The sequence below is a fragment of the Solea solea genome, chromosome 18 (genome assembly GCF_958295425.1).
Source record: "Solea solea chromosome 18, fSolSol10.1, whole genome shotgun sequence".
Taxonomy (NCBI): Eukaryota; Metazoa; Chordata; class Actinopteri; order Pleuronectiformes; family Soleidae; genus Solea; species Solea solea.
In genome coordinates, this window is record NC_081151.1 from 17,202,147 (window position 1) to 17,224,941 (window position 22,795).

General features: G+C 38.6%; 2 protein-coding genes across 8 annotated transcripts in view; one reads left to right on the top strand and one right to left on the bottom strand.

Annotated features, from left to right (window-relative positions):
• Nucleotides 1-17,490, bottom strand: part of nin (ninein (GSK3B interacting protein)) — a 28,419-nt gene extending 10,929 nt beyond the window's left edge. For 4 of the 6 annotated variants that reach the window (XM_058614524.1, XM_058614522.1, XM_058614528.1 and 1 more), the window contains exons 1-16: nt 17,384-17,490; nt 9,860-10,072; nt 8,314-8,407; nt 7,273-7,445; nt 5,272-5,317; nt 4,986-5,161; nt 4,664-4,810; nt 4,389-4,556; nt 4,097-4,233; nt 3,780-3,920; nt 3,022-3,196; nt 2,762-2,872; nt 2,498-2,587; nt 2,209-2,344; nt 1,964-2,085; nt 464-1,572 (exon numbers count right to left, since the gene is read on the bottom strand). In XM_058614524.1, coding sequence (XP_058470507.1) covers nt 464-1,572; nt 1,964-2,085; nt 2,209-2,344; nt 2,498-2,587; nt 2,762-2,872; nt 3,022-3,196; nt 3,780-3,920; nt 4,097-4,233; nt 4,389-4,556; nt 4,664-4,810; nt 4,986-5,161; nt 5,272-5,317; nt 7,273-7,445; nt 8,314-8,407; nt 9,860-10,072; nt 17,384-17,419 — 3,074 coding nt within the window. In that variant the 5' untranslated portion in view covers nt 17,420-17,490. Of the gene's footprint in view, nt 1-463; nt 1,573-1,963; nt 2,086-2,208; nt 2,345-2,497; nt 2,588-2,761; nt 2,873-3,021; nt 3,197-3,779; nt 3,921-4,096; nt 4,234-4,388; nt 4,557-4,663; nt 4,811-4,985; nt 5,162-5,271; nt 5,318-7,272; nt 7,446-8,313; nt 8,408-9,859; nt 10,073-12,372; nt 12,639-16,033; nt 16,181-17,383 lie in introns of those variants that run through there. The other 2 variants (XM_058614523.1, XM_058614527.1) reach the window with 2 other exon arrangements.
• LOC131444323 (lysophosphatidylserine lipase ABHD12-like) lies at nt 15,074-22,311 on the top strand. 2 transcript variants are annotated; one of them, XM_058614531.1, is made up of 13 exons: nt 15,074-15,157; nt 15,279-15,558; nt 17,408-17,510; nt 17,747-17,866; nt 18,070-18,100; nt 18,649-18,694; nt 19,647-19,776; nt 19,883-19,920; nt 20,597-20,676; nt 20,854-20,936; nt 21,070-21,148; nt 21,241-21,374; nt 22,186-22,311. In XM_058614531.1, exons 2-13 carry the CDS (start codon nt 15,456-15,458, stop codon nt 22,211-22,213), a joined length of 975 nt encoding a protein of 324 aa, XP_058470514.1. In that variant the 5' UTR covers nt 15,074-15,157; nt 15,279-15,455; the 3' UTR covers nt 22,214-22,311. The 2 variants fall into 2 exon arrangements, with proteins under 2 accessions (XP_058470514.1, XP_058470513.1); XM_058614530.1 differs by lacking the exon at nt 15,074-15,157 and having other exon boundaries at nt 15,224-15,558.
• Nucleotides 22,312-22,795: the final 484 nt, after the last annotated feature.

Below are 22,795 nucleotides of genomic sequence, written 5' to 3' on the forward strand. Positions count from 1 at the left end.
GGTGCGGAACAGAGAACGGTCAGTGGATTTTCTTTCGTTTTGGACATAGCTAGCCAATACCCCATACTAATTCCTAAACATTTATGCTAAGCTAACCCAAGTATTCCAGCTACTACAGTAGTTTCGTATTTACTGAACAGAAGAAAACAGATCATTTTTGTTACACTTTCTTGAAAACCTATATGCATGTTATACTTTTTGACAGAAACAATTATTTTATTAATTAATTTTTTTCATTTGCATTTTTATATTGGGTATTTTGCGTCATATTCTAATACTTTCTCTTTGTCAATTGTCTACCTCTGACCCTTCTGCTGCTATAACAAGTGAATTTCCTTCGTGTGGAACCAATTAAGTAAAATCTAATTTTATCAATTATATATGAATGTGGAAATCAGCCAAACTATTCCTGTAAATGATGCATTTAAAATGGAAAAAAATATACTCAAAAAACATGTCTTACCTCTCCTGAGTGAAGTCATCTCGTAGTTTGTCCAACATACTGCTCAGAGTGTTCCTCTCTTCACTGTGCTTTGTGGTCAGCTCCTTCACAGCATCCCTGTGGCTCTCTTCTAAACGAGCCATCTCCTCTGTCATTACATTTTTTAGCTTTTTCTCCACCTCCTCTTTCTCAGTTTCAAGCTTCTTCCTCTCCTCATTCAACCTGTCATCCAGCATCCCTTCATAATCCTCCTCCAGCTGCAGTCTCTCTCTCTCCCACCCTTCCTTTAGCTTTTTCTCCTTCTGCTGAAACTGCTCTTGTAACTGCATTCTTTGGAGCACAGCGTCCTTGTGTTGCTGCTGAAGCTGAGCTCGCTCAGCCTCCCACTGTTTCCTGAGCTTGGCGTCCTTCTGCTCCTGTTCCTTGACAAGTCTCAACATCTCTTCCTCCAGCAAAACCTGCAGAGACTCATTATTCTGCTCATCCAGCTGAGCTCTCTCTTTTCCCCACTGCTCTGTAAGTTTCTGCACAATCTCATCCTGCTCCTTATCAAACATCATCTTTGCCTCTTCTAGTTTAGCCTTCAGCTGGACCTCATGGCTTTGTTTCAACACTTCCTTCTCCCTTTCAAAATCACCTAACAACCTCCTCTCTAACTCAGCCTTTTCTTCCTGGAGTTTATTGATCCCCTCTTCCAGTCTGGCTTCAGAAAGTTTAACATGTCTTTCCTCGAGTTTCTTCATCTCCATGGCATGTTGTTTTTGCAGTTCGTCCACCTGACTGTGACAGTTTTCATCTGTCTCAGAGAGTTGGGCTTCAAGGTTCTTCAGCTGATCCTCCAGGTCAGCGGCGTAAGTGTGGGTCTCCAGCAGCTGTTGTCTGAGATTTCCCACTTCTTCCTCTTGCAGGTTTTCAAGCTCTTCCCTCTCTTCAGCCAGCTTTTTCACCAGACAGTGCCGCTCCAGCTCCACTTGATCAAGCTGGCTCTGGAGCTCCTGTGCCTGGCGCTGAACACTGGCCATCTCATCCCTCAGAGCCTGAACCTCCTGCTGGTGCTGGAGAGCCACGACAGCTTTCTGGCCCTCATGAGTTGCCCTCTGCTTTTCTACCATCTGATCAACATCAGTGATCTGTAGCAAATTAAAAAGACAGAAATTTCACATTTTTGGGGGTGGATGGTGATACATTTATTTAATTTAACCCTGACTTAGATTTTATCTTGATACCAATCTGACAATATAAAGCTAATGGCAGCAGCCAGGTAAAATAAGAATCAATAGGTGAATGTATTGGCTAAGTGTGTGTACACATACAAGGAATTTGACTCTTGGCTTTCCATTACTTTATGTACTTAAACACTAGACAACAAAAGGTTTAAGGATAATTTAAACAAGAATGAGATTAGATAAGAACACAGCGTCAAAGTAGTTACATAAGTGAGATAGATGGCTTAGTTTAGCATAAGGACTTAGTCTGGCTAGTGGTTCCTGAAATATGAAATCAATTATATTTTCTACACACCTTGCTTTCCAGTTGATTTCGCAACTCCTCCATTTCCTGAAAGTGTTGCTCCTTCAGCCGCTCCAGCATCATCTCTGCTTCCAGGCTCAAGCTGAATGGCTGAACCTCTTCAGAACCAATGCCTGCAAAAGTCAAACTAGAAGATTGGAACTTGTGCAAAATGTATGTGTCACGAATAAATCTTGCCGGTGCTCTGTCACGGGTACTGCTGGGATTAATTTTAAGTTTATGGCGATTCATCATACCTGGATCAGACTCCATGCCGGGGCTTTTACTCTCCAGCTCCTCGGACAGAGGTTTGTTGCCCGGCTGATGAACTCGACCAAGACTGTGGAACTCCTGGAGCTCTGACTGCAGCTCATCAATACGATCCTGCAGCTCCTGCCAATTTAAAAATTGTATTTAAATTGATTATAATTAGCACTATATCATCTATATATAAAATACAGTTTGTAAAGCTCATATACATCACCGTCACTAAATTTGAATGTGACGCTACATAAACAAACAGGCAAACAACAAGGACAAAATTACCCTGCACTGAGCTTCGTAGCCATTGCTTAGTTGTTTAAATCGTTCCTCTTGGAGGATGAAGTCTGCACTGCCGGGGTCCAAGTCTCCAAACTGCAAAACATAAATCACAGATATATCATGCAATTATACTTGAACAAAACAAATTGCACGAGAGCGGACAGTAAACTTTTAAGTCTTGTAAAATTATGCATATGTATATGTATATATATATATATATATATATATATATATGTATGTATGTATGGCCATAAAAAGTCTTCATACCTTCTCTTTCATCATATTGTCCAAACTAGTCTGGAGCTTTGTAATTTGACTTTGTGCATCCACTAGTTTCTCTGTGCTGTCCAGAAGCTCCATTTCAAGGCGCCTGTTTTCCTGGAAGATATACATTATATATTATGTAAAGAAACGTATCATAAAATGAGAATTGTTATATCAAACTACCGAATACGTTCATAAATACATGTAAAAGCAAAAGGATAGGGGGGATTCTGACAAAGTACATGACAAAACTCTTCTGGTACCTTCACAGAAATGGAGAGGTGGTCTCTAAGAAAAGATTCGTCCTCCCTGGTCTTCTTCAGCTCCCTCTCCAGTTCCTCTCGCTGCAGGCCCACCTGCTGCTGGAGCCGGTCGATCTCCTGCATCAGCTCTGATCGCACAGCTGCGAGTTTCTCTTTGTGGTCCTGCTCCAGCTTCCTGTCGACGATCATCCACAGAATGACAATGACAATGTTTAAATACTGAAAAGTACAATTTCCAATCTTCATCAAGTAATGTGAAACCTAATAGGATCAAACGCAATCCATGAATAAATAAAAAAAAAATATGGCATAAAGAAAAGTAGAAATCAGAAAAAAAATCATATATATATATATATATATATATATTTTTTTTTATAGGGCTGCTATGAACCATTATTTTCATAAATAAAAAATAAGATTCATTTCTTGACTAATCCACATCCATAAATCCTAATCCTAGTCCATAAAATGTCCCAAACCTGGAAATGTCTTGTTTTGTCCTCAAACTAAATGATTCAGTTTTATGGATTTCTTTGTTATATGGAGCAAAGAAACCAAAAAATATTCACATTAGAGAAACAGAAACGTATTTCAATTCTACAAAAACAAAAGTCTAATTAATCCATTATATAGTTGGCGATTCATTTAGTATTTGATTAATTGTTTCAGCCCTAATTTGAAAAAAACAGCTTGTTCAGCTTGTTAATTCACTGAAGTGAACATGCAGGGGAAAAAACAGGAGAAAGGCTAATATTTACCTGAGCTTGAGGTTATTTGTGTGCTCAATCGCAGAGTGATGCTCGTCTACCTCGGTGGCGAGCTGGTTTTTCAACTTTTCCGCTTTTTCCAGATCAGATCGGATTTTCTCTTTCTCCCTGAATTCCCTGTCAACTTGCTCTCTGACGAAAGAAAACAACAGGGACAATAACAATTTACTACAACTAACAAACAAACCTAGGTAATGAAATTTACCTGATTTTAGAGATTTATAATCATTCCCGATAATAGCTGATAAAACGTTAAGAGTAATAAGACCTTTGATTTTGTTTGAGAGTACACGATGACTCATACTCACAGGAGATGTCTGAGCTCAGCTTTGAAGCTCGCCAGTGCCGCTTGGTGAATCCCATTCTTAGTAACGAGCAACTCATTTTCAAGCGCCATGGTGAGGTCACCAAGACTCAGTTTGCCGTCCAAGTCGAAATTCAAGGCCTGCAGAAGTCAATTATGTCATTGAGAATATGATTCTTGATTATTTTGAAGCAAATTAAAACTTTTAAAGAAATAATTCCTGAATAGCACAAACCAGTTTTTTTAAATTCACATATTTAAAATGATAATAATACCAACATTGTACGCTGCTTTACCTGCAGGATCTCTGAGCCATTTTCAATGCCTTCTTCTGTCCAGGAATCCAGGATATATTCAGCAGGAGTGAAACCAGTGCCATCGTCAAGGGTGGAGAAGAGACGCATGCCAATGGTGCTGGTCAAGGCAGAGGAGGTGGCAATCCTACGGCCGCCTTCATCAAAGGGCTGTATGGAAGAAAACGTTTTGTTTTTTTATTCGACTAACAAAACAAAATGAGGGAATTATGCTTGCCTCTTGAAACCAACTGGAAAACAGCAAACAAATGTCGTACCTGAGTGGAGTGATGTCGTTTCAGTTGTCTGTAGGGTGTGGAGGCAGACGGTGTTGGGGGTTTGTTGAGGTTTACAGCCCGAGAAACAAACTCCTGAACATTCATTACTCCATCACCATTTAAACTCAGGAGGACCTCCTCCTTTATCTGAAAAATAAAAGCATGATTTTATTAAAAAAAAAGGCACATTTGATAGAGACCAGTTATTCCATTCACATTGTTTTTTCCACTCACACAGGCATTTTCCATGTGCAAAAACTCAGGGATTAAAATTAATTTAATTCAAGTACTGATGAGGAGATTTTGCCACTGCTTAACTAACCTCCGGACCCAGATGTTCACAGAGAGCCAGCAGTTCAGTGTGACCAGCACATCTGTCCCATGATATGGCCAGCTCCTCACAGGCTTCACGCAGCCTCTCCTCTAAACAGGTCGAAAAAGGAACAATGGATCCCCGAGGTGTGCTTGGCTCATCAGGGTTCCAGAGATGCATTTGGCCTACACAGGAGATAAAAGAGGAGGTCATTCTCTGACACAGGAAAAAAAAACAAGCAAACAAACAAAAAAATAAGATAGAAAAAACAAACAAAACAGTGACTTTATCATACCTTCTGCCTCATACTCCTCTGTTCCAGATTCCTGAGCATGCCAGCGCTGTTCGAGACAGAAGGCATAAACTTAATATAGACACTCATCTGAGACAAATAAAATCCCTTGTTAATATATTCCTGCAGGCTAATTTTCACAATCAGCATTTTATGTGTCGAAACATGTTTTTAAATTGGTTGAAAGGTTGAGTCTGAGTGCAAGGGGGCAGGAGTGTTTCACAGAAAAGCTTTTGTGACAGCGCAGGCCTTCAGGGAGGGTCAGCGGGTAATTCAGGAATGGTGGTAATAAAAGAGAAATGCATCATGAAGGGGCTCCTATTCACTTTCCTCTGGTCAGACAAAGACATGATGTAAAAAACTTAAGAAATTAAATATACAATTCGTTGACAGTTAGAAAAACTGGTGCAAATCATTTAAATTAAAATGGTATGGAACACAAAAGGTTTACCAGTCCAAAACAAAAAAAGTCTTAAAAATAATTCAGGTTTGTGTAAAAAGAAGTGGGGGATTGGGTGAGTTTTGACCAACTTTCTTCCGGCCCAATCCCAGCGTGGCCATCTATTGTTTTGGCGAGTAAACAGCGATGAAATGAAGAACAGATGGGAATCTGCGAGTGACGTTTTGATACATGGAGTATAGGCATCCGTGCGGGTGGGGGTAGTGGGGCCTTATTGTTCCTCTGTCACAGCCAAACTCCCTCCTCTTCCTACTCCTCCTCCTCCTCCTCATCCCAAAGAATCAGACCTGCAGTCTCTGTGACAGAAAACCCCCTGACCCAGCCCCATCTGCTGGCCTCTAGGCTGGACATTGAAGCATTGTTATATACTAGATTACTCAATACTAAGACACGCTTCAGTTCGGTGTCTCAAACCGTGTTTGTGGAGTCGGACTCGCACACAATAAAAAAAAATACACTTGCACAAGCTGAATCAGCCGTCATTATACGGTTTGAGACTAGGGTTAGCACTAGTTGAGACTTTTCTTTGTCGCGATCTATTTAGCTTTCTGTAGCACAACCATGTTTGTGTGTTTAAACTGGTATTTGCAGAAGAACTGGCCACAAGGACATTGCAGCCAAAAAGTGTATTAATCCGTTGATATACATATTATCAGTTATTATCTCTTAAGTTTAAAGTATGAAATTTGACATGCAAAACTTACTTTTCATTGCTACAGAGAGGGTTTCATTGGTTAGAAATGAACAATTTCTATTTATATCCCTACATATTTCCATATTTACTTAATACTTGACCCCATTGAGATGTCTTTGAGTAATTACAGCTAACCTACAGCTGAAAACTCAAAATATCAACCACAAATTATCTTTAAGTTACTAGGTTTGACAGCCTGGCTTCCACTGCAGATCATTGATGCTCATATAAAATGTCGTATAATCTCTCTATTTTAGCAGCAAGAGATGGATTATCTAAAGAAAACAACCTCGAATATCAACAAGAGGAACGATCTTCGGCTGTGCACACTCGCTGCTGAAACAACACTCTACAACACCATCACACTAAAAACCTGTTGCACTGAAATCCTGTGTAGACATAGGGAGGCTTCAGAAGAGTGACAGCAACCCTTGTTTTTAGTGACAACCGCGAACGCTTGAGTGTGTGTTTCTTTCGTCATGATGTACATACAGTAACCAAGCTGTTGCCTCGTTCCACCAGCACAATCACTCAAGGGCAAAGTCCAGTCTGACACTGGACACATCACTTCACGACAAATTAAACACCTGGCATGATGCTACACAAACAGGCTTGTTAAACTGTGATTATGTTCAGAGTGTTATTTACAGACTGAGCTTTTGTGAACGCTACGTTGGACGTGGCTGTATAACAGTTCAGGAGCTGCCCAGCATGCCACTAAGCTGATTAGCCAGAAATAACATCTCGCAATCAGTGTGTGGCTGCGGAGAAACGCGCTGTGTCCAAGGGCAGGCGGCGATAAGGAGCCCAGTGTCTGGAGGTTCATTCTGATCGAGTCGCAGCCTTTTACCTCACGTTTCCTGGGAACAGCCGAGTCATAGTTGTCCTCAAAATCCACTCCCTCTGCTAGGTTTGCATTGGTGATTTCAGATAAGCCCGAAATGGGCTCCATTAACTCTGGCGTGGAGCGGCGGCCATAACGTTTGCTGCCCTTTACGAACTTTGGTTGGATCTCTGGAGATTCTGGAGGAGGGGACACACACACACACACAAGAAAATGTAAGATCATGAGTCGTGTCACAGAATTTCTTTAAATCATACTGTTCAAAATAAACAACCAGCAGTCAAAAATAGCCTCTTTGCAAAGCAGCCATTTTAACATGTTTTAGCAGAAGGTGTGTTTTGTTGATTACATGAATAATGGCTCTGTTTTATTTAATGAAAGTCAGGATGTCATGTCCCCTGAAACAAAAAGGAAGCTATATCATGAGACCATTATTAATTTCCTCTTTTGATTTTCATCATGTGACTTGTCAAATGGCTGTTAAGCAAAGGGCCCACTGACCCATAATGGAAGGATGAGTAACAGGCCCGCATTGCAAAATGCTCTATGGTGCTGCTTGACATTTGGACTATTTTAAACTGGAAGAAATAAATGCGGCAGCTACTTCTCTAAATCCAGCTACTTCTCCAAAAGCAGTGACAAAAAAATCTTTGAAGTCAATCTTTCCCATGTGAATGAATTAAGCAAAAACTACAGCTCAATAATATTTAAGGCGTGAACTTCATAAAGCTACAAATAAAAAAAAGCATCAAACTTCATATTATCTCACGATACAAGTATTTCCCCCATGAAATAGCTTGGTTTACTATAAACACTAACCATGCCCGATTATAACAACACGCCACGTCAGAGGTTCCTCCTTGACGGTGCAAATAGTGGAAATATGTAGATTTACAGCTGAATAAGCATGGGGGCAGTTCCACTCGTTCAGCTGACACCGTCACTTTCTCTCTCTGGGCGACTTTCAGCTTGAAAACGGCCCGTTTAACGTTCAATATTAAACCGATACGGACATTCGACACAGAAAGCTTTGACTCTAGACTTTACCTGGTTTCTGCAGAGTTTCCTGCTCTGGTTGAGGGGCCTCGATGGTTGATGATAAAATCAGAATCAGTGCATTCTTAAACTGTTCAAAGTCGACCTGCAATGAGAAATTGAGAAAAAAACAAAAAAAAAACAGATTGAGATGCAAGACTTTTTTTTTTTTAAGTATAAAATGCAAGAAATGCTTGTTCATGAAATTCCTCAGACTGGATGTAATTCCCCTGTGGATGGACGGAGGCCGGGTGTCCCTGGGTGTCTGGGTGGAGGAGGGACGTCACACTTGAAGAATCAACAGCTGCTAACCCTGAGTATGGTGATTTTCTTTGTGCTGCAGAGGCTGGCGGCTGGCAGATTTAGTGGGGGGGGGCTTTTTCCTTTATGACCTTATTGTTGGATGCCATGAGTAGGCAATCGGTACACTGACCCCTCTGCTAACATCTACCCGCCCCACACACACCCGCCAGACAATGGCCATCCGTCTGTGCACACGCTTATTAAAGACAAAACTTGATGCAGGAGTGTGGAGGTACGCAGCTTTTAATTTAAATTATCTCTCTACATCAGGCTGAAAATATAAAAACTATACACTGGAGCTTTGCTAGAATATAAAGTATATATATATATATATATAGATTGATTGAAGTGCAGTTGCACATCTGACCAGTGTCCCCTTTTCCACAAGGAGCACCCTCAAGCAGAAGCATCTGCGGTGATTATCGTGGTTGCCCTGACGACAGACACCTGGAATCGGGACACGTTTTCTCCTCGACAAGGCGGCTAACAAAGCCCCAGAAAGGCCTGAAGACACAAAGACCTGAGAGCTGGAGTGGTTCAACACAGACATCCAGCAAAAAATGAAAGGAAACAGGGGGCGCCAGGCACTCTGGGAAGCCAAAAGACCACAACTCACGAGTAAAATGACAAAAAGGAACATGACCACTCTTCATAGATAGCAATTCAGAGAAAATTATCTCCAAGCTTCCACATTACAATTGAAACATGGCAGATTCACAGTGTGATTTTATCACTGGTTTAAAGCTTACAGGGCAGAGACTCAATAGACTTGCATGCACTTTTAGCACTTCTTCTGATACTTGGGCAAAAGAAGCAGGTCTAATTGGTCTTCATCCACTTTCTGCAATAAACTCTGAACCTCCAGACAGGCGGAGTATTTCCTTCTTCTTCACACATTTCAGACTGCAAAGCTGACATGATGGAATAGCATGTATTTTTTCTGCAAACACACGCATCGTTTCAAGGAAATATCCTCATAACACAACACCAAACCAAACCAAAAACGACTCCAAACACTGTAGTTTATATGCCAGTCTTGAATGTGGCACAGTAACGCTGCCACGGACAAACCACAACCAGAAAAGAGGACATGGAGCATGAGCATAAAGACTGGCCTTGATGTACGAACTCCAAAAAGTTGATACAACACAAACATTTTGCGGATTCTCCTAAACTCACACTTGCGCGTATGGACGCTGCATATGAACGACCCCTACTAAACCAGTAGCTTTCAGGGTTAGAGGAGTAAACTCACCCTGGCTGTGAGGTGGTCCTGGTCTTGCAGAAGTGTATGCAGAAGAATCGGGGTGGCATCCTCCAGGTGCAGTGACTGACAGAGGTCAGAGAGCTCCTCTGGACACAGGGAGCCGCAGCCGCTGGTGTCGAAACTGTTAAAAACTTCCTTCAGGCGCTCCTCGTACTCATCCTGCTCTTGGGCGTCATCCATCCCACAGGACAGCACCCTGCCCTGAAGAAAAAGACATGAAAATTATTGGGTTTGTTTACATTTCACTACATGTTTTAGCGGATTTGAACAATAAACGATATTGGAGTATGAGTTCACAGTCATGACAAGTACTCACAAACACAGTGAAAACATCAATCTCAACAGCCTGCATTTCAACAGCACCTTCATCTGAGAGTGTCACAGAGTGACTAAGCCAGGGTCATTTGTGGCCAAGGATTAACTAATCCAATTACGATGATTAGAATTGATACACATGACGTAGGCTGACAACGCAATTACTTTCTTTTAACATTTCAGTATACCTTCCAGCTCTACATACATAAAAAAAATAAAATAAACTTTTTATTAATATCAATTGACAAATGTAAAGAGGCTCTCTAATGCCCACAAACATTCATTCACATTAAAGAATATTAAACAATTGCTTGTTTTAATTATTAAAAATCACTCATCTTGATTGATTATCAAAATAGTTATGGGATTAATTCAGTAATCATTAATAGCCACAACAATAACATAGGGTATTTTGAGTGCTGACAGCTGTATATGCCCTCATGAAATCATGAATTAAATAAACAAAACAAAAGTAGAGCACAAGACCTTATAACCAAGAGCATGCAAGTGTTTAATGAGTTGAATTTTCTTGTTTTGGACCATATACGTATACAATGAGCACCCGCTTGACCCCCAGCCTTTCCAGCTGCTCACACTGAGATCATCAAGCGCTCAGCCAGGTGTCCCCCACACCCCAGATCTGGGGTACCCATTCAGCACAGACAATAGGCTGCCCACAAAAACCAAATCAGTATTCTGCATCTGCACATTTGTGCTGCTTATGTATGAAATGCAAGGACATCACGGCTCAGCGGTATGGAATGGATGCTTGTCTGAAACTGACCGGTTTCATAATCAGGCAAAGAATCTCAAAATAAAACGACATAATCGATCCATGTCGTCCGCAACTGATTCTTAAACACACTCATTTAGTTTTTCAGGTTTCTGCAAGTAGCCCGTGAGCCAATTATCCTAGTCGCCCTCCTGCTCGGCTCAGTCAAAGCGGCCTGAGCAGCTGTGAGCCCACAACCACCGAGAGCCAAAGAATCACTTCAGTCCAGGAGGTTAATCCTCACACCATCCCCTGTATTCACTGACACTGATGTGACTAACTATCACAAACAGATGTCAGTCTGAAAAGCAAAAAATTAAAGATGTTCTTCTTTAACGTCAGCCAGGGGAAAACACTGATGGTCCATTTTGTTTCATTCATTGTAATTAATTTAATTTGATCTGTGTGCATGTTTGTTTTGTTGCCCTATCACGTGACATTATCCCGTCGGTAATCAAATACTCACTAAAGGTATTTCTCATTTACCGACAAGTAGACGATTCGTTTATTAAAAACACACCATCATTTAGCTACACTTATATCAACTTTATTTGACATCATATATCTCGCAGCTGCAAAAATCCAGTTGAGAAAGTTAAGAAACATTAAGAGGACAACTATTTCTGAGCGATGTTGAATAAATTTGATAGTATTCTAAGAAAAACGTTGAATATTTGTGGGTTCAAGCTTGATCACACACGATATTAAACTTACTATGTTAGAATTATGAACCTTTGGTCTCATGAAACAGGAATTTTTAGATTTCTTGTAAATGTATACAAATAAACATGTGTGGATACTGATTCAGTTGAATATCAAATTAAATCTTAACACTGATAACTTATATCAAGTCAATTAGGTTAAACACTCGGTGAGATGGTTTAAGGAATGCTTTGAGTGTCCAGAATTGGAAAATATGACATTTTTTAATCAGATGTGTGAATCATCACATCTTAAACTTAATTAAAATTTAATTAATATGCTGCTTTGTTATGACATAATTTAGTTTTTGGAAACTTCACATGCTGACCTACAACACCACACAGTTTAATAGTTGTGAAGTGGGTGTGAACCATATTTACAGTTAAAACATTACAAGAAAAGGTGAACATTAAAGGTTTTTCCACCATTTGCTCATGAAAACAGGGATAAGCAGTGTCTTTAATACTACAATTAACTCCAATAACGTAGCATTTAATGAGAAGGAAAGGTGAGAAGCAGTTAAACTAGTTTCAAGAGGAGGATGTTGACAGGAAAAGTGATGAGCTGTGAGCTAACGCAGCTAATTCATCAGTAGCCTCGGTGAGCGGACGGTTAGTCAGTGTTCCTGAATTCATACGTAATTGTTTACGTTTTAAAGCAACGATTAAACACAGAGCACAAAAACAACAGCGAAAATAAAACGGCCACTCACCAAACTCTCCGGACCTTGAGGCGACTCTCGGCGCCTCTTCCAGCCGAAATCTGGAGTTAAAACGCGGGTATAAAACAAACTTTTACAGGGACATGTCTGCCTGTCGGAGCTGCGTCGTGTGGATTTACGTTGAGCGGGAAAACGGTGCTCCCCTCTTTTTCCACACAAAAATGTCCCCGATACTTTTTTTGACTTGTGAGACACAGTTAATTCCAACACAGAGAACCGGAGTGTGGGATTGTTAGCAGCTTTGTATCCCCGGTTGTCTCATGCTCCTCCTGTGGCTCGTAGCGGATTTTGAAAAGCGGCTGATGGAGGAAGGGGCGGAGACTAACCACAGCCCCGCCCCCTGTTCTGGACCAAACCAACTACACTGCTAAAAAAAACCTCACAAACAAAATTCACATTCGCACAAAAATTTGATAATCGAAATATTTCAGCTGAAAACTATGATGATTAATATTACCTTAATTCTTTTTAGTACTAATTTGACAATGTTGGCCTTATTCTGATTTATAAAATGTTCCAATTGTTTTTGTTTTCATGAGTTATTAAAATTCATACTCCTGCCTGACACTTCAATGTAATAATATTGTTTATGTATAATATTGTTTATTGAAGTGTCTTTATTTTTGTATAATTTTATGTTCTATGGAAGACGATTAGGGCCACATGTGGATTTTTCCAAGTCAGAATTGAAAATGTTTTGTTTCCAAAATAATTCTATGTGGCCCTAATCCTCTTCTGTAAATATTCATTATTTAATTCACTACTTTTGTAGAATACTTTTGTAGGTTTCTATTGTGCATGTCAATTTTTCTTTGCTATTATTATTTGTTTGTTTTTAATATTTTTACAGCGTGTTTTTCTTTGTAATATTTACAATTTACTTTATTTTTGTTTTCTATTCTAAATTGTCTTAATCCGGTTATTAATATTCCATTCATATCCCTGCTTGACTCACATCCACACAATAATATGCAATACTAAAGTTGGAGGTGATATGATTTAAAAATCATCAGACAATGCTGTTAACATGGTATAGTCTTATTTCAAAGTGGTAATTTCCCATCTTGGAATCAATAAAGTATATCTCTCTATCTGAACCACATTTTTTTATATCACAATGTTGTTGTCCATGTCTACAAAAATGGAATGAAGAAACAGTCTAGATGTCTTAATCTGATTTTTTTTTTTTCTCAGAAAGACCTTAATGGTCTTTGGTAATCAGACAAAGCTGTTTACAATGCACAGTCTTATTCAGGACTGGTGTGGACGGGACCAATAATGCAACTTTGTGTATGAACACAGAGAGGGTGGGAGGGTGGATTTAATCTGATTAAGTCATAAACATGTCCCAGAAAATGCAACACATATTTTGAATACTCCCTCTTAATCTGATTAATGTGTATTTCAAGTTCCTGCTTAAGTCAAATAAATCAAGGAATACGGTTTACATCGGTCTTTTTCAGACTGTGAAGAAGAAGTAGAAGAAGAACAAAGAGAAGAAGGAAAATTAAGGTTAAGGTAAAGGTAAAGTAAAGGTAAAAGGAGGAAATTATCAAAAAACAAAAAATAATTAACAAAAAATAAAATTAACTGAAATAAAAATTTAAAACTTGAGTTTAAAAAAAGGATAACTAACGGATACTGAATTGTGCATTTGCTGTGTGTATTTTCATTCATAACAAAAATGTTTTCAATTTGTTTTTGTTTACAATGTGGGACATAAGGCTCTGCATGTTAAACATAACATTTGGCGTGTAGTTAATTGGGTTGAGTAGGTTCATCTAGGTGAATCAAACCTAGTCTTTTATTTAATTTTGCTCATGTTTTTCCTCAGATTGAGCAATGTGATGTGTCTTATGATGGTTATTTATTATTATTTATGTTGTGTTCACGTGTGCCTTAAGTCTGTTGGTTATTTGATTTTTACCTTTCACACTAACTGCATCCAACCTCAGCTGTATGATGCACATTTTTCTTAGAGACTATTATATTTGATTCAGGGACAGTTATTTATTTGTCCTAATACATTTTTCAAATGGTATCTTTTGTTGGGTTTTTATGACACTATACTTATTATGACCTTTTTGCATCTTGCACTTGGCAAATACTATATATTAATAATAATAATGATAATACATTTAATTTAAAAGCGCCTTCAGGTCACTCAAGGACACTTTACAAACAGAATGAATTAAAATCGCACAATTAGCTAAGCCAAGGTATAAGAAAGAAAAAAAAACACATAAAATCAACAATTATTATTATATATTACAAAAAACTCAAACTAACACTATAAGTAATAAAAACAAAACTAAAACTAAACATGTACAACAAAATAAAAAATAAAACTAATGAAAAATCCAATTATAACCTTGGAAGTAATGCCATAATGCACCAATAATATTAATACATCAGTGAAGTTTACTGTATGTGACACTAATAACCCAAATATTGAACTATTAATTTCCCATGAATGTATTTCTGCTTCTTTGAGGTTGTGATACTGTTCTTGTGGAAGTTGTACAACACTAATATCATGTTAGTAAAACCAGTTTGAAAGTGTGTGGTGTTCAAGCCTATAAAACTCCATTACCCACAATGCCACAAGGCCCCCAGTTCAGGGTGGTGTCCAGTCAAACACTGAGCTGTGTGTGTTGTGTTTTCCTGTGTTGCTGCAGTAACATTTGTGGTTGTGGCGTTTGTATCAGACACATGTTTGTTCGCATGAATGACTCTACTTTATTGAATACGTCTGAACATGTTTGTGGACTGACGGGTTAGTTGAAAAACACAGGCATGTTTTTTTGGTTCCCTCTGCAAACTTGTGTTCACTTCCTTGAATATTGGGGTTTTGCTTTTGATCTAATTCACCTCATGTCCATTCTTTTTTGATACAGTTTGAAACCAGCTGGTAACCAATAGCTGCAGAGGACACGCACAACAGACTGGATGTTGAACTTTGACCTCTTTTCTCAGAATTTCACAACGTGTGCGGGGCAGTGCTGAGCTGGATTCTCTTTCACTGGTCATTTTGTTGCAGCAAGGGAAGGAGAATAATTTCACCCGTGGCAAAAATGTGGAAACCATTGTCCTTTCTGATCTCTGCCTACATCTCAGTGCCTGTTGTTCTCTTCCTGTTCCCATGGATACTGGACTACGCCATATTTGCCCACTTGTGTAAGTAGTGTGTGTTCCTTATCCAGATTGTTTAATCCATTTACAGACATCTGAGATAAATCATTATTTGTGTATTTTAATCTTCAGAGACGCATGTTGTATTGAGTTGAAGCAACATTATAGTGTGATTATGTGGTCATGTTCAGTCAATCAAGTAAATGTAAACGGTTAAAGTTTTTCATAGGTTCATTTACGTTAACATTTCTCGACATTGTATACTCTAAAACAATCAAGATCATTTTGGACCCTATAATTTGAAACTATCAGAATGAGATAGTCAGTTTTGGGCGTAAGGTTATGGAACAAACTCCGTGATGAAAGGAAATTGAAAGTCTAGTACTTCTAGCACTCTGCTTTTCATCATCCCTGCTGACTCACTGTCATAGAGTCATGGACTGTAAATGTTATTCAACACTCATCTTTTACTTTTATTACCCTAATAACTTAAAATGATTAAAATGAATAACATACTTACTTTCTTCTGCACGACTATTGCAGGAGCCAGAGTTAAGTTAGTTTTAGTTCAGGGTTAGGTCGGGCGGTTGATGCCAGATTTGACACTTACAGGTACAATGTAATTCATTAACAGTTGAAGTCGTTATCTGTTGGCCTTAAGCCTTTGATTAAATGAAATATTCTTGCAAGGAAAGGCTTTGTTGCCTTTCTGATGTAACTTTTCTTAGATCAAAGCCACTATGGACACTTTGATGTCTTTGATGGCTATGATAGATAAAGGAATTGGAAGATATGTACTGAAAAATATATGTACGCCACTATGTGACAGTAGGTTATTTTGGTCTTAGATCAAAGCCACTATGGACACTTTGATGTCTTTGATGGCTATGATAGATAAAGGAATTGGAAGATATGTACTGAAAAATATATGTACTCCACTATGTGACATTAGGGTGCGGGGTCTTACTGGTTGGAATCTATAGATCGTCATTCACAAACTGAACATCAAGGGAATATTTATTTAATATGTGTTGTTGATCCTCGAGAAGCTTGAATACATGTGGATAGAAATGTAACTGTAATTCACACAACTCTCTCTTGCCTTCATGATTGAGGAATTACAACAGTACCTACGAGTCAAGCCAATTGAAACCTACTTACAGCGAACGACTATTCAGTGGCTTTGGAATTAAGTGTACTTTCGCCACTACAACTATCACAGTTAAACGAACGAAAAAGTCTGAAACTAAAACCAGATTTGGTTATATATACATACATTTATACTGTTAGGCACAAAGTGCTTAAATAGTGCAACTTAAATATCCATTAATTGAACAACACTTATAGTCTGTGCCTAAAATCTGAAATGTTGTGCACTGTACAAAAAATGTGTAATCTTAAGTAAATAAGTAATGATCGAAGTTGTTAATAATAATAACAACATGATACAATATAATACTTTATGATGTGGTAGACATGACATAATAAGATATGGTATGACAAATACAGTGTGGCGTGATAGACACAAAAGTCATTGCAATGCAATACGGCATGATGAAATTGTATGACGTATGGTATGATCTGACACTGTACAAACCTAAAGCTGTACCCATATTTTGCAAGAATTCCATCGAGATGAGTCCCATTTATGTTCACTGCAGGGTGTGTTGTCTATTACTTTGCACAAAACACTTCACACATTAAAAGAAAAATTGACATTTTCTCATTATTTAGCAATAGAAAATCCGATTTAAGCCGGACTCCACTATAATAACTTATCATATATACGTATAATGCAGGCAGCTGCATATAATACAACACTTGACACAACAAAATAAACTGTGTACTGTTATTATAATACCACACTGACCTTGTGTGCTCTTGTGCGCCGCAGTGAAGATTCCATTCTTCGTGGATCTCAGTCGACCTGAAGACGTTCTGGACCACACGTGCAACTTCTACCTCAGCACGGACGAGGGCGTCTCAGTGGGAGTCTGGTTGGTCACTTGCTGATTCCTTATTTTTGTGCTTTCGAGTGCCTCGGCCGCATTTGAATGTACCGTGAGCACGCGCATATTCGGCGCAGGTGGCTCCTGAGTGAATGGGACTGCGGTCTCTCCTCATTTGGCAGCAGAAAACCACTTGAGAAACCTACAGTAGGTGAGTGGATTTGTCTGTGATGCTCGCTCTTTCTCTTTCGCTCCCTCTCTCTGCTTGTGTGTGTGTCTCATAGGCATACACTCCCTGCCAGCCAATGGGAGGAGGCCGCGGGGAAAAGCCCCGAGTGGTACCGGGGGACGCTGGGAGACGGCCGTCCTGTTATTATCTATCACCATGGAAACGTAGGAACCAGGTGGGACCAGAGTGGAAGGATAGAAACCCTTGAATTGATCCTAATAGAGTCTAGTGGGTATTATTACGTGACCACAGAGCCTCTCTGGCTGTTTCCACAGACACAATGAATGCACGTGAGGGTTTTTGCATCAGAGTCTGGAGCCGAGCGCTTGTTTGTTTCATATTTTCATTGCTCTTCTTCATGTCTCATTTCAACTGCAGGGCCAAAACAAACCGAGTAGAACTGTTGAAGGTAAGGTTTATGTTCATGAACATCATTCTTTTTTTCAGTTTTAGTCACCAGTGACTGCAAGTAAGGATTATTTTCACCAGTCTCACCATTAATTATTCAAACCGATTATCAAAATAGTTGTCATATTATTTACTAATTGATTAATAATTGAATCATTAATTCCACTGACTTGTTCCACTTATTGTGTTTTTGCATTGTTTTATATCAATGTGAGGACCCACTTTTTAAAGAAGCCAAATAATACAATATATTATATGTGTGCCAAGAGCAAATTTGTGCGGAACGTTGCCACTAATTTACTGCCATACACTTGGTATCATTTTGAATTGGTAAAGGAATCATTTTCAAGAGATGAAATGAATTCAAACTTGATTTTAAGCGTATTATTTTGAAGCACACATAAATCTTAATTCAAACTGTATATATATATATATATATATACACATATATACATATAGTTTTTTGTCATTTTCGATTACGTGTGACCTCCAATGCAAAGTACTTGAAACTTGACCTTTGACCTTTGGCTGATTTATTTTCTTTCGCAGCTCTTAAGTGCAGCAGATTATCACGTCTTGTCTTTAGACTACAGAGGTGAGATGTTCAATTATATTCAATTTAATTTGCTCTATAAAAACAACTTTGTTTGCAACTCACTTGTTTGTCTGTTTCTGGGCATATTTTTGCAAATATCCAGTCTGTTTGACGGGGAATATAAATATTCAATTAGTTATCGTTACAGCAGTGGAAGACAAGAATACACAAGTATACTTTATATTCACAGTATTATAATACTTTATATTTGTCTGTTATGGTATTGCGATGCCTTTTCTGTTTAGCAACAGCCTCCACTTATGATTGTGACTGAAACACCGATATCTGCGTGTGTCGTAAAACCTTAAATGTTATGTTGACATTTAACCACCTCTTCTTCTTCAGTTTTTTTTTTGTTTTTATGCCCATTATTGTTGCTATTCTTGCTATTATTATTGTTACAGTTATTGTCACAGTTTTTTTATTTGACACCTGTATGCCTGTTCTTTTTGTATGGTTTTATTTGACCACACAATATTGATGTGTGGGTAGTTTGTTATTATTTTTTAAAATTCAAAACAAGTTTGTTTTTTTAGACCAATAGTGACATGTAAATAAAATTAAATGGGTTTAATAATTTTGTACCTAATTATAAATCTCAAACGGCACAGATGGTGTCAAACAGTGCCAAACTGGAGAACGCCTCCTCTGCCTAACATGACCTCCTTGAGTTGTTATGTACTGCATATTTTTTAATGTGGTATTTATTTACTTTTTTTAGGCGAGACATCGACACTGATGCCTACTTCTGGTGGAATCTTTATTTTGATACCAAGATAATGCACATAGAGCTTGTAAATGCAGAGATATACTCAAGCAGGGACCCCTAAAAATAGGTTAAATTAAATGCTTATGTGCTGAACTACAATTATTAAAATCCTGTCAAATGTGGATGGATGGAATGTGTATTGTGTGTATTGTCATTAACACACATTATGTTTTCTTTAATGAGGTTTTGGAGACTCTAGCGGTGAGCCAAGTGAGGCTGGCTTGACCAGTGACGCCCTCTACCTGTACCAGTGGGTAAAGCAGCAAAACGGAGAGAGTTTTGTCTGTCTGTGGGGACACTCACTCGGCTCTGGGTCAGTTTCTCTCCCGACATAAAACGTAGTACTTTTTCACTGTCCACGAACAACTAAAATGAACCGACAAAGACATTTAGTTACAAATGTTGTTGTTTTTTTGCAGAGTGGTGACAAATGCTGCTGTGAGACTACAAGAACAAGGTGGGTTTTAGTCTTTTAAGGCCTTGATTAGGTGATTTGGTGTTTTCTCTGCCCGCTACCTTTATTTATTTTTAAATGATTAGGCTGCCGTAGAGGCCCTGATATTTTTTAATCACATCTAAATCTAAAACCGACACGTAAATAAATAGTTAAGAATGTCAAGTTATTGCATATGACACTAAAGTCTTATTTAAAACACATCTGATTTGTCAGATTTGTTTTTATAGTTGCCTGGTTTCTTTTTATTACTATTTTTTTGTTCTTAATTTGTCAGTTTTATTAATTGTTGTTCCTAATATTACATTTTGGACTTGGTTTTTGCACTGTTAAGCAGTATTTTAAGTCTTCCATAAACAAAGATTATTACTATTATTATTGTTATTATTATTATTATTATTATTATTATTATTAATAATAATAATAATAATAATAATAATAATAATAATAATAATAATATAATAATAATAATAAATGTTCATACAACAGAGCAGTTATTCATATTTTTCTTAAAATCGGTGACTTTTCATACTAAGACGAGTCAGATTGTGGAGTTTCTCTTTTATAACAGTCACATAGAACAAAGAGAGGCGACAGTAAACTGCACTTCATTTGTGAAATATTCCACAGTACTCGTCCATGTTGTCGTCTAAAGTCATGTTATCGTCTTCAACATTAGGGTCCCCGGCTGACGCTGTAGTCCTCGAAGGGCCGTACACAAGAATGAGAGAAGTCGTGGCCATTCATCCCCTCACTAAGGTGAAACCATGATGTCATATTTCTCCCTCTGTCACACCTCATGTTTGATGTCACCACGCCTGTTGAACACACAGTTACTGCGATAACCAAGTTTGAACAGGTATTAAGTAAAGTCACGTTCACTCTTAACAGAGCCTGAATTCAACACTTTCTCGATCCATATATTGTTTCTTTCAGTTGTGGAACTTCCTGCCAGGATTTGAGAGCCTGATTTGGCACATTCTGGAAAAGAACAATATAGAATTTGCAAATGATAAAAAGTAAGTGTGGTTGACAGGAAAAGTTCCTCTTCTTTTTTTAAATGTCCCTTTTTTCCTCTGTGCAACAATACATCTTTGGTTTGGATCCATTAAACATTTTATTTAATTATTAATTATTTTATCTCCATCACAGTTTAAAGACTTTGACCAGTCCACTCCTTATTCTGCATTCGGAGGATGACAACATTGTACCGTATCAGATGGGTTTGAAGGTACAGCAGCTCTTAGTCCTCATCCTTTCATGACGTACAGGAGATGCCGCTGCCTCCTTCTTAAATAACGTCGCGTGTTTTACCGCGTGCAGCTTCACCAGATATCCGTCCAGGCTCGGAAAGAACGCGACATCGACGCTCCGGTGGAAATGGTCTCCTACGACGCAAATCTTGGCTACTCCCACAACCGCATCTACTTAGACCCCAACCTGGCCAATGTAGTCAGGTATGTTTGTCTGTATGCATCTGCTTTTTTCTATTACTCTGTTAAAGCGTACAGTATATACAGAGGCTACAAGAAGGTGCAATTTAGAGTGTGTTTATTTAGCACAACCTATCCGATGACACACAAAAAGTACTCAAAATGTTTAAAATCGGATTGAATTTGTAAAAATTTGGAACCGCGTCACAGTTCAAAGTTCACTTGGCTCGATCCTACGAACAAAAAGAAAAGATTAACGGTCTATTTTGTGAATTTTGTGAAATGAATCATAACTTTGACTCAACAACACGTAAGAAGACGAAAAAACAACAGTGCATTTTTTAAAGTGAATATGAATACGTGACCTATAAACACACACACACACACGTAGGACGTCCATATAAGGAGCTGTGTATTATTCCCACGCCAATTTACCAAGGGCGCACCAGCGGCACAGATCTGTACCTACATTTCCCAGATCCCAGAATTTGACAGATTTTAAGGACACTGAACAAAGTGTTAGTGTCAGTCATAGTAAACCCTAAAAATCGCCGTCTCCACAGAGAAGTCTAATGTATTACCAATATTGTACGTGTTTAAACCTTACTGCCATCACAAATACAGCTATTTATTTACAGTAATCACTTTGTCTCTCTTTCCTTGACGTGTTTCTGTCATATTTTAATGTTCTTGTATAGCTGGCTATGTTTATTTATTTAACATTTATTTCTTATATTTAAGAGTTAAGTGTCTGAAATCTATATATCTATCTATCTATCTATCTATCTATCTATCGCACAGTACTAACTTAATCTTAATCTGCTTGTTGTTGCAGGGGTTTCCTTCAAAGGCTGAGACAGTAGAGTTAAGAAGATGTATGTCATTTTCCCTGTTGTTGTTTCTGTACATCAGACAGAGATGAACGTCTAAAAAGACTGAAATAAAAAGGCACTTGATGTGACACGGAATAGTTTTTTTTTATTATTGTTATTGCAAGACTGGTCGAGAAATACTGTAGTAAAGCACAAAGTAAGTAGTTCTGTATCTTTACAGTGGCAAACACAAATTTGAATATTAGGAAATTCTTTCAATCCGCTGTGAACGAAGGCTTTGTCGCTCAGTGCGTGCATGAACTCGAAGGAATGTCGCCCCGAAATTCAGCCGAGTCAGCTGCTCCGCGACTGTGACCCACTGAATTCCTCAACTGTAGAAAGCCCCTCCCCCCCAACCCCATCTCCCCTCCCCTCCTGCCCCGTTTGAATTTGAGCGAATCATCTGAAAGTAGTCAACCTCGTTGGTTTGCTGCTCGGCATGGACTGTAACAGACAAGTTTCAGTGCCCAGTGCTTCGTTGGGTGACGATGAAAGGTGTTTAAGTGACGAAACAAACAAACACAAATGTGCAGGTGTGGTTTCAAGTGCTTGGAAATCTGAGTAATGTTCGTA

Excerpts from the sequence above, each read along its gene's own strand:
- LOC131444323 (XM_058614531.1), top strand. The coding sequence starts at position 15,456 with ATGTGGAAACCATTGTCCTTTCTGATCTCTGCCTACATCTCAGTGCCT. Across the intron at positions 18,695-19,646 it reads CTTGTCTTTAGACTACAGAG|GTTTTGGAGACTCTAGCGGT; the intron begins GTGAGATGTTCA and ends TTCTTTAATGAG. Across the intron at positions 20,937-21,069 it reads GAATTTGCAAATGATAAAAA|TTTAAAGACTTTGACCAGTC; the intron begins GTAAGTGTGGTT and ends TCTCCATCACAG.